Here is an 11,552-nt window from a genome sequence, read left to right as displayed (position 1 = left end):
CTATACGTGATAGTCCCCTTTCTATGTTTTACATAGGATGTTCATTTCAATTACCGGACTTCGTATATATTGGGGGACAACATGGCGCCGATTTATTCACATACAACTGAGCTTGGATAACGACCGGAGTACTCTCCGTGTTAATGGGTACGTGTCTTAGGTCTGACCGTTAACCTTTTTACTCGTTTACTTGTATTATGTAGGTTTATGGTTATTTTACTCTCGTCGGTATATTTATGCAATTAAAGCGTATACGAAGTAACATCGCGAATTTATGAACTTTAGGTTTATTCTTAACCTTTTTTGATGCAACTATATTAGCTCTCGCTATGTGTGCTTGTGTTTCTTGGTTTTGCCCCTTTGGGTTGTATGTTTGTATGATGGTAGCACCTGAGCCTTTGGATAGGAATCTTATGATATGGCCTCTATTTTTGGCTTGGATTACTTTCTGATATTATTGTTTTTTTCGTCTGCAGAATTTCATCACGATTGTTGAATTTATACCCCGGCCCCGATATACTCTCGGAACCCTGTTAGAGGTACTCACATGTTTCTTGTTAATTAATGAGTTAATACCATTGTAATTCTTGGATTGACTTGGACAATCCTGGTTAAAGACTTAAGATTCAAAGTTACAGGATTCCAGAACTTTATTATTTTTATTTTTATTGTTCTTTACAGATTATTTTCATTTTATATGATAATACTTGAAGAAACCCTGATTGATCTATTTGGCTTCGTTCGTGATACTCATAATTGTCTTACACATCACTTGATTTATTATATTGCTATTGGTGAGTGTCAATTTATATTATATATATTTTTTCTTAAATTTTTGATCAATTAGTGATCACTTATTTGTCAATATCTTTTGGTACACCTTTGATTGATATTATTACAGCATTTTGATTTAAGCATAGCGCTTGGCCGAATAGTACTGGTTTACCTTTGTCCTTGAGATGTGGATCCTAGAGGTCTCTCTTGATATCGGTTTCCCCTTCATGGTTTCATTGTGCAAATTACAACGAGGCTATATTTATTTATTCTTTACTCTTCACTTCACCTCTCATCTCCCTGACACTTATTATATTTTGGTTCCAGCTTCACTAATGATTGCTCATCTTTTACTCCTCTTTGCTGGTGGAGGGTGTTTATTTACACTCTAATGTTGTTTAGTGCAACACATTTGGGTTCATCCTTTGGCTTGTCGCACTTTGGAAGTTTCCATCTTTCTTTTTTTCTGGGTTGTTCGTTGACTTATGTCACAATGTTTACTGTAGATATTGTGATTTTAGATGCTATTTACGTACTATTGTAACAAAACTGTATGATTAGTTTCTTCTCATCACTTTTGTAGCCCTGAGGAAGTCTGTTGGGCTTTCCGCCCTTTTGACGAAACACGTGTTGGCTACAAGGCTACAACCACCTATGAGATCAACTGCTTGACATCTGCAATAACGAAAATAATAAAGAAGAATACCCACATATTTATGGATGGGACTCTTTTCTTCGTAAACCACTACACTTCCTGATTAATTATTGTTACTTTTGTTTGCTCAGGAATAACCCATTGTTTATGTTTCTATCTCCGGTTACTTTGTAACAGAGATTTTTGGGATTCATAGTGGCTGTTTCCCGTTTGTTCCTTTGAGCATCAACTTTGAATTGTTTATCTCACTTAAATGAATATTGATTTTGCGCAATGTATAACCTAGCCATGATCGAAAGCTTCTCTTGTAATTAAAACATAGAAATGGCTAATAAAATGTTATCCCTTCGCTAATACCCATATGTGTGTGTATTTATCTAGCAGAAGCAACACTCAGAGCGGTTTATACTCACTGAATAAAGCACAAATCACAAATACATCACCAAAGCAACATATAACATGCAATATTCTAATTTTCTACTATTAGTATGCGTACTCAAGTTAGTTTACAATTAGTATAGCCATGCAAAGTGCAATTCCCGCGTGTAATTCTTATGTTAGTATGATTGATAAGTATTTCACTACAAACCAATTAATATGATTAATATTAGTTAATTATTCAAATTAATATAAACATGCAGAATGGGGGGGGTATACAAAATTTTGTACTACCCGCTCCAGCACCAGTGCACAAAACAGAGCCCGAAAAGACCTGTTTCGAGGCCCCCTTTCAAAAACCGCTGGTGCTTAGCACCAGTGAGACCGGGCCCACTTAAAGCCCTGGGTATATGTCTTACCCCTAGACAAGGGACTTACAGCTAACTTGAATCAATCAATCAAGCATACACCAATCACCAGCATGGATATGACAAGCACAGTGCTTTGGCACTGAATGGCAGTGTCAAACACTCTTAAAGGCCCAATCCAGCAAAACAAGGTCCAAACATGAGGTCGGCAGCCAAAAAGTTGAGGGGAGACCACGCCAAAAGATGTCATGTCTAACACTTGTGCTGTTGTATTTTAAATGAAATGCTCCAGCTATGCAAAGCTCTGCTCATTCTCCTGATACCAAAGCTCCTCAGAGTCAACAGCAAACCAATTCACCATTTTATTTCACTAGCACTTTCCTAAAACGTATCCTTTGTTGTACACTTTGTATACAGAGACAAAATAATAACAGTAAAATCAATGCATGGCTAAATTGTACCATCCAATCGAGATGCAGCATAAAATCTGAACCTTTGCCTGCCTTCAACAACCAATTAGGATCAGCCTTACAGTCTGGATTCAGGAACAGCTTATAGCGCGAGCCCTGCTTGCAGTCCTCAGTTCTCGAAGGTAGTTGCCTGGTACATTTCTCCAGGCTGCACGCACATGAATATCATAATTCAGGCAAGACATTGTGGGAAGGAAAGAGGAAATACCCAGTGGGGAAAGTCTTCAAGAGGGCGATACCAATATTCAACAAGGACTGCTTTGTGAGACGTAATCTAGCAGCCGGCAAGCAGTTTGTTCATTTTTTCTGCACATGTGAAATACAGAGATGCTGCAGGCTGACAGCGTGTCAAGGTGGCCCGCGGGGTTGCAGCAGCCGCTGTGAGGAATGCCGTTCCGTCAGCGCGCGCGCAGCATCTGAGCATCCTAACATGAGCCTCCAAAGTTCGTGACACTGAAGGCTTCTCCCGTGCATGCCATGGAATGGTGTCACTCAGACGCGGCAGTTTTCACGCGCGGCGGGGATTTGCTTCGATAGTACCCGCGGCTCGGAAGTGCACCCTCCAGATCTGGGAAAGACATGAGGAGATTTGTGTACTGCAAAGTGATTCTGGCCACGTCTCTGGTGTGGGTGCTTATGGATGTATTCCTGCTCTTGTACTTCAGCGAATGTAACAAATGCGATGACAAAAGGGACCGATCCCTGCTGCCTGCTCTGAGGGGTAAGTCTACCTTTCACACCATACGCTTGCTCCCTTTCCGAGATTTTACTTTCATCTTGAGATGTCATTTAATACACGATCGCACGTCTTGAAATGGTGGCACTTCCAATATTTTAAATAGTTATTTTGTAAATTTAAGCAATGTGGAACGTTGAAGTCTGAAGTTATTTGGCGCATGTGATTGGTTTAGACGTCGGCAGGTTCTGTACGTTTTTAGTGCTCCGCCAAGGTGCTCTAATTTCAAAATCACCAAGAGAGTCGATTTTTAGTTGGACTTGTATTCAGTTTGTATTCTGAAGCAGTGTGATGTGTTTGTTCAGCAAAGTACTTGAACTGGCTTCATTTATAAGTCTTTTAGTGAATATCTCTTAAGAATGTCTTTACAATGAAGGCCCATGTTGATCAGACGTAATAAATTAATATTTATGTGCAGTGCAGGCTCTAGACATAGATATCTATCATAGGTCTGTAGTTTTCAGGTTTTTAACGAAATACTGTATTTTTTAGAATTGCTTGGTACATTTTTCTTGGTATGCCCAAATGTACTCAGTAATTACATAGAAAGTGTGTGCACCACATGGCAAGCACAATGCAAAAACAATAATGTCCCACTCACAAAGCCGTTTTGGAGTAGGGAAAGTAGTTCTCCTGAAAAACTATTTTACATACTCTTATTTGGCTTTGTGAATTGTCCCCAAAACATCTAAAATGGGAATAGTCATCCACAATTAGTGTAAAGAGAAAGAACTGTGCCCTCTTTGAAATTTTACCGATCAAGAGTTGGACACTTCCGGACTAATTTACATAGGCATGTACAAATATGTAAATGAGTTCTTCTTCCCATACTCATAGATGTTTTTTTTTTTTTAATCAGCCGCTTTATTATGTGCAGAGAGAAGTCCTGTGTTCAAAGTTGTAATCCTAGAAGGAGCCCAGGATACACAGCCACCTAATTAAAGCCGCAAGGACTTCATGTGACAAAATTGATTCACATGTCATTTAACGCAGTGTAAGAAAAAAGTTACAAGCAGGGCCGGACTGGGAACTGAAACCGGCCCTGGCAAACTGCTCGGCCAACCCCCATGGGGGGGCTGAGTGGGTGCGGCTGAGCTGTTTGCAGGGGCTAGTTTCGGCCAATTTTGTTACCGGGTGACAAAAACGACCCCACCCAAAATCGTCCCCACCCTGGCGGCCCACCGGAGAAATGCCCGGTGCCCGCTACGGCCAGTCCGGCCCTGGTTACAAGGAATAGCTACATGGCAACTCGAGTTACTCTGTTACGAAAACGTGCAACTAATTTTAAAAAGGAGTTGTCTGTTGCAACTTGCAAGTAGTTTCAACACTCACGTGTACATTGTTAGAAATACCTCCTAGAGCTTTAGGCGTGTGAATGAATGATATCCTGGAATAATTTCCATTGAAAACAAAATGTCGATTTGAATAAAGAACTAGGCAAGTCAAGGGAAAGTGCACCATCACCTGCACCGAGGGTGGACTGCAAAAATCACGGATGGAAATAGAGTACACGTCAGGGATGGCAAACTGGTAGTAGCCAAGTGGTCCCATGTTGCTTGTGTACCTTGCGCCTTGCGTCAGCCATGGCCATTGCTCGCTGGAACTCTGCCCAAAAAGTAATTATAATCTCCCAACGTGCCAAAAAAGCATTTATTATCTCCAAACATTCACTGTGTTGTTGGCCAAATGCTAAAGAGTGCCACTAGGCACAACACACAGTCTAGGGTCTAAGGGCAGCATTATATGTACCTGTATATGCATCCTATCCCTTATGGAGGATGTATGGAATAGATGTGTGAAGGCGTAGTCATGTCAGCCCCTCCACGTTCTCATTGTACAAAGGGGCAGATTTGCAAGCCCCTTGTGACACTTTTGCACCCTGTTGCATCATTTTTGTGACTCAGCGTAAACAATGCGCACGTAGCCCACATTTACAACGTGACGCATCTAGGGAGATGCATCACGTTTTAAAGCCCTGCTCCACATTATACCTGCGTCAGGTATAATGTATGCAGGGTGGGCTCTCCGACGCAGGAGAGCCTTGTAAAAGTGACACAGTCAAATCTACTGCGCCACTTCTACGACGCCACTGCATCAAAACCTTATGTCTGCTTAAAGCAGGTGTAAGGAGTGACGCACAACAATAGGTATAGGACTTCCTGAGCATTGCTAGAGTTGCGTTGTGCTTGCGACACGACTCCAGCAACGTGTGACCTTTGCGCCAACAGATGCGTGACGCATCCGTCAATCCCTGCGCCATCCATGATGGCGCTGCAGTTTTTTTGCATGGCACAAGGAAACTGACGCATCTCTGCTGTAATGCTGAGATGCGCACGTTTCTTGTAAATCTGCCCCAAAGTGTTTATCAACGTTTTTTAACAGTGGCATGTTTCACACTTTATCACACTTTTAAATATCTTTCTGAAAGAAAAGCTGGGTGAAATTTACTTTCCTCCACCCAGTGCTGCACAAGCCACAATGGTATCACTGTAAATTTCATTATGTCTTCAAAGTTACATCCCTCCACAGTCTTTACTTGTAGAGTTAACCGGCATAGCTTTCCAATTGCGCATTATAAATGTATGTGGTAAATAAAGGTAACCATTTAAACAAAGCGTCCTTCAAACCCAGTATCAGAATCTCCTTATTAGACTGTTCTATTTTAGAAGAACACGTTGTAAACTTGGGCTGCAGGCAGCAGGTGCAGTTTTTGAGCCAAGCTGTAAGCTGCAGCGCGAGCAGAGTGCACAAGTAAACCAATTAATTATCGTGGGGGCACCTCGGGATGCCTGCTGCCGCAACTTACTGCCCATGGCCAAGCGGGTTAAGCTGATTGTAAAGAACATAATCCTTCTGTGTGGAATTTGTCTGTTTCTGTTACGCCCCATCGAGTTCCTCGAATAATAAATTTAACTCTGGGCTGGATACAGATAAGAAAAAAAAGTACTAAATTAAGAAAAAGCGAGACTTTAAAAATAAAAATGGAAGTAAAACTACGAGTCTCAGAATGCCAAGTTTTGTTGGTTTACAAGTCATTGTTTTGCCATTGGCCTCGCCACTTGCTTGCCCTTTCCCTCTCAACGTGACGGTACCTCGAAAGCTATATTGAAAGAATTTAAGACACCTTCCGTTTACTTTGAAGGGGACAGAACCTGCATTCTTTAGGATGCGGCAAACACAGCTGCCAAAGTCACCCCATATCATGGCTGGCACTTTAATGCAGTCCAGGATTTTTAGCCAGCAGTATATTGCCTTCTAGGCGATGTAGTATTATAACAACTTTGAATAAGCATGCGCTCACAGTTACCTGCATGTGCGGGGTTGATGGCTAAAACACCAGAAATGCCCGAAGGTGCCACAAATGTCTGGGGCAGTTCTAGGCTGAACAGTGCTAGGGCACGCTCTCGGGAATGGCAGAGTGCAGAATCTTGCAAGAGTGTCGTAAACTAACCAGATCAAGGCTAATATCACGTGCGAGTCACTCTTACTTTATCTTGGGATCTATAAAATATCCACGGAGAGCCAGTGGTTTCTCGTTAGTTCCGCAAACAGATAAGCAGGTAATCTCGTGAAGTAATTGTAGGGAGAAGGGGACGGCGAATAAAACGCTAACACCCCAACAAGCATGGAAAGCTGCTCTTTCCAGTTACACTTAAGAATTGTCCGCGTGATAGAGCGCGCGCGGTGTGTGGCAGGAACCCCCGAAACATAATGCATCGGTTTCAATGTGCGTGGATTTAGCGAATCATTTAGACGCAATAATACGGAAGTCTATGGCTATGTGCACGCGAGCGAAATACTGCCATTCATTTCCATGGTTCCCATGGAAACAAGTTAGTCTCCGTAGCCCTGCATATTCACTGTTATGGTGAACTACCCATGATTAGGAATTTAGAGATAGATCTCAGGCGATTAATCATCACTGAGAATGCTTTTCTTCCTGTGATGTTTCAAGTACATTATTTTCTGTGACATTTTAAAGAAGTTTTGCATTCCTTCTATTTCGACTTCTGTTAAAAATACCGCCAATTCGAGCTTATTATCATAAACTGTTGATGCTCCTTTTGGGTCCCCTCAAAGGACGATATGTTTGAGGTAAATAAATCTCTTAAGTGAATGAGTTAAAAAAAATGCTCGCTTCGTATTATTTACCACAGACCCAGTGCAGTTGTCTTAGGTAGGTGCTTCTGTTATCGAGGCGCATTCACTTTGTATGTGCAGCACGCAGAAGCCGTTCACTGTGAGTGTTTGAGGCTTAGTTTAATTCTGAAGGTGGTTAGGAAGTTTGCAGAATTTTGATTAATTTCTGTAACACCCATCTTCAAAAGCTCAATTGTCAGATTAGATAATCATTTTTTAGATTAGAAATTGTTTGCTTCTGTATTGTCCATTGTAGCAGTACAAATTGCGGTCATGGAAGCCATTCAACTGAATGGCAGGGTCCTACGAGTGGGTTATCATGGCATAACGAAATGGATTAGGCCTTATAATGTGAAGGGTCATTCATAGTGTAGGCCTGAAGTGCAAAATGGAAAATTTGTGGAGCCTCCTTGTTTTGTACATTGTAGGCAAAATCTGCCCTAACGTACAGTTTCGCTCCACTTAGGCCTACAGGGCCCACCAGTGCCCACAATTTTTTCAGAAGCCTGAGGCTTCCGAATGCCTGGGTTGTGTCTGCACTGTATATTTGCTGTGCACCAGTTTTTTTGCATTATGTACGCGACCTCCGCTGATAATATTACCTGAGGCCACAATTTTTATTGTCTACATTTCAGGAAAAATTAAACTCAAGTCAGACCTGAGCCACTCACATGCAGACTACATATAACTCTCTGAGCTATTTCACACTTCAAAGGAAACACCACTTTTAGTGTCATAGTAAGGGTACCATGAGCCTAGGAAAGTGGTCCTTCTCGTCCCATTTAGGTAGTAAAATGCTGCCGTAATTTGGGCGTTGAGGGCCCCAAAGAATCTTGGGCCTCAGTGCCACTGTATCTGCTTCACCATTCATTGGTACACCCCTGAGTAATATCTTAGGTCGAGCATTCTAGTCCTCTTTTATATACTTTAGTATATACTTATATGTGTATGTACTTTGTGGGCTCTGGAGATCAGCCCTAGGACTTGTCTGCTTCTGCTTAGGGACTTTTGTTTTCTGTTCAACAGCCTCTATTTAACTGTCTTAATAGAAATCGATCAGTAGAGGTCAGTAAAATACCAGAATTGCTTTCTTCTGAGGGACTTTCTTTTTATTTATTTTTCTGGCAACTGTCTCTATTTAACTTTCTTTATAGGAAACGACCAGCAGAGGTCAGTAAAATACCCGAATCACTTCAGCATTCTCTAGATATCAATCCATAGAAATTACCTTCCAACAGCACCTGTAGACAATAATATTTTTTCAAATCTTATATTTTCAGTGACATGACCATCCAAGGCCCTGATCTTATATTAAAAACATAGCTTTGGACTATACCATTTCCCGCTGAAAGGCAATATTTCTCTCCATGTGTTCCCATACCTGGCATGTTACGTAGTTTGGTGCTTATTTTCCCTCCATGTTAAAGAACAGTAGATGTTCAGCACCCAGGCTAATGTGCTGCGTAGCTAAATACATATAAGGTCCCAAAGGCGAGACCGATTGCATTGCAAATGCTTGTTCTCTGAAAGCATTCTGTGGAAATATCCTCAATCATCATTAAGCACTCATCTGCACGCCCAACTGCAGTGAGGCTGACAGACTGTACACATGGGGGTGTTGGAGAGGTTCGTACAAATAAATAAATACTATTCAAGCAAAGATATGTACAGGTACTGAAGAGAGCATAGATTGACATAACCAGAAAGGAACCCCCTCCTCCACCTAATAGAGAAAAGGAATGACAATAGAGAGAGTAGAAATTTAGCTCGAATGAGCTGTTGGCCCAAATAGAGGGAGTGGGGCCAGAGGGCAATTGGACAAGGAGGAGATCACATCAAGAGAGGACCTAAATAAACAGAGGAGGGTTCTGCATGGAGGCTGGTTGGGGGCAATTGAAAACAGAGAGAAGCAGCACAACAGGATTCAACAGAATAGTGAAGAGAAAATAAAGGAAAGATCAGAGTAATATATCGAAAGTGGAAGCCTAAATTGACAGAAGTATACTCAAAGGAGGAGACTATAGAGCCCAAAGGAAGAAAGAAGGGATGCCACATACAGAGAGAGAGAAAGGATAAACAAATAAATACATGGGAGGGCCTGAATGATGAGAGGAAAGCATCCCAATGGATGAAGGAGAATCTGAAGAGTGAGCTCACCTGTAGTGAGGTGCGAGCAGGATGAAGAGAGATAGAAACACTCCGACTATGATAAGAGTGGGCTTGAATGAAGACAGACTGAATGGAGTGAGAGAGAGAACCAGAGAGAAAAGAGCCTAAATCAAGAGTGGTCAGAACCTTCATGATAATGAGACATAAGAGGTGGGGCCAAGCCTGCTGAAAGAGAGGGTTCCCAAATGGAAAGCGGAGAGCGCTTGAAAGGTGAAATGAGAATCAGTTTTTGGAGATCCAGACTAGACAGTGCCTGTGTGGAGAGATGAGAGAAGCCATGTGAAGCGATGAGAGTGACAGAAGTGAAAGACCCAGATTAGAAGGAAGCAGGTTCAGGGGCGGCTCTAGGCTCATGGAGGCCCTGTGCAGGGAGCGCAGGTAGGGGGCCCCGGAAGAGGGGGTCCGGGCGGGGCGGAGCTCAAGGTGTTTTAATAAAACGTCCAGAAAAGGCGTTAGATGACCAGTAACATGGTAACAGAAAAACGACGTTTACTTTTTGAGTGCTCATCACTTGGATACTTTGTTTTAGAATCTGGGTCTCTGGAGGGACCCCTTTCAACAAGAAAAACACGTTGCGCGTCCGTAAGAGTTCGGCCACAAAGTAGGATCCCTCCAATCACATAAATCATATTCAGAACACGGGTCTGTAACATGGTCTTGCTCTTTGGCTTCCTTTTCAATACCAGCATCATCCGTCTGTAAACTCTGAACCTCCTTCAGAATGCCAGATGTTGATGGACCGATGAATGATGTTTCAGTTTCTCTGTCTGAGGGTCTTTTGTAATAATCCTCATCCTGAGTTGGTAATTGCTGCATGTTTGTATCAATTTCAGAGTCACCTTGTTCATTTTCATTTGTCTGCTCATGAGTATCATTCTGCTCATGGATATCATAATTTTTTTGTTCTTCTTTATGGTCGTCAGCGCCTGTTTTACCTAGTGCATCAGCAGTACTCTGGCCAGAGGATTCTCCATCTTTAGGTTTCCCTTGGGTGATAAAATTCAGGATTGCTCCTTCCTGTGACACTACGAAAGCCTGCTGAGCCACCTTTCTCTTTCGTTTCGAATAACCAGATTTGCGTACTCGAATTCTCTTCATTTTGCTTGCAATGCAGGGGGCGAGGCTAGCAGTGGGTAGGGAAAAAAAGAAGACAATCAGCAGTGGCGGCTGCTGAAAGATTTTGATGTGTCATTTTTATTTTCTTGCAAAAACAACAGTTGATGGACAGAATGCAGAACAATGTCATACATTCACCCCAGTACAGAGATCTGGGCCTAAATCCATCGTTTTTTTGCTCACCACACCACCCCAGTTCAGACATGGCCATATGCAAATCAGCCTTGACCCTGTGCCTCATGGGAACAGTCCAGCCCGAACTGCCAAGCCATGTCTTCCCTGGACTACACAATGAAGGACCAGCATACCTTAATGAACGAGTGAATTTCCACCAACCTACCAGGAAAATATGTTCCAGAACCATCTCCCTAGCAGCCACTGATAAAACAGTGGAGGCCGCTACTTCTCCCACCTGGCAGTGAAGACCTGAAAACCCTCCCCCTGCACCTCAGAGCCTCACCATCGCTCCAGCAGTTCAGGAAGGACCACAAGACCTCGCTGTTCAACCAACAAGCAGCATGATCCAGCAGCATGAATCCCACACCGCCTCGAGACCCTTATGTGTGAAGCAGCTGAGCTTTACAAACCCTGACTGATTGATAGTAATTACCCTTCCCACTACATGTATGACACATTATGAGGACTAGCCACATATGGAAGGTTTATTTGAAGAGTGTTATAAAACTATAGGGTAGATCATGTGACTTGGCATACAAGGTCTGTTTTCTCAGTCCACTGAGAACAGT

At 42.4% G+C, this 11,552-nt stretch overlaps 1 protein-coding gene across 3 annotated transcripts in view; it reads left to right on the top strand.

Annotated features, from left to right (window-relative positions):
* The first annotated feature begins 2,776 nt into the window (after positions 1-2,776).
* The window catches only part of GALNT13 (polypeptide N-acetylgalactosaminyltransferase 13), a 1,132,509-nt gene continuing 1,123,733 nt past the window's right edge, over positions 2,777-11,552 (top strand). For all 3 annotated transcript variants that reach the window (XM_085645529.1, XM_085645528.1, XM_085645527.1), the window contains exon 1: positions 2,777-3,366. In XM_085645529.1, coding sequence (XP_085501655.1) covers positions 3,225-3,366 — 142 coding nt within the window. In that variant the 5' untranslated portion in view covers positions 2,777-3,224. The remainder of the gene's footprint in view (positions 3,367-11,552) is intronic.

Source organism: Triturus cristatus, chromosome 3_1 (genome assembly GCF_964204655.1).
Source record: "Triturus cristatus chromosome 3_1, aTriCri1.1, whole genome shotgun sequence".
NCBI classification, from domain to species: domain Eukaryota; kingdom Metazoa; phylum Chordata; class Amphibia; order Caudata; family Salamandridae; genus Triturus; species Triturus cristatus.
Note: the sequence above shows the minus strand (reverse complement) of the source record. Positions and strands in the feature narration are given on the sequence as shown.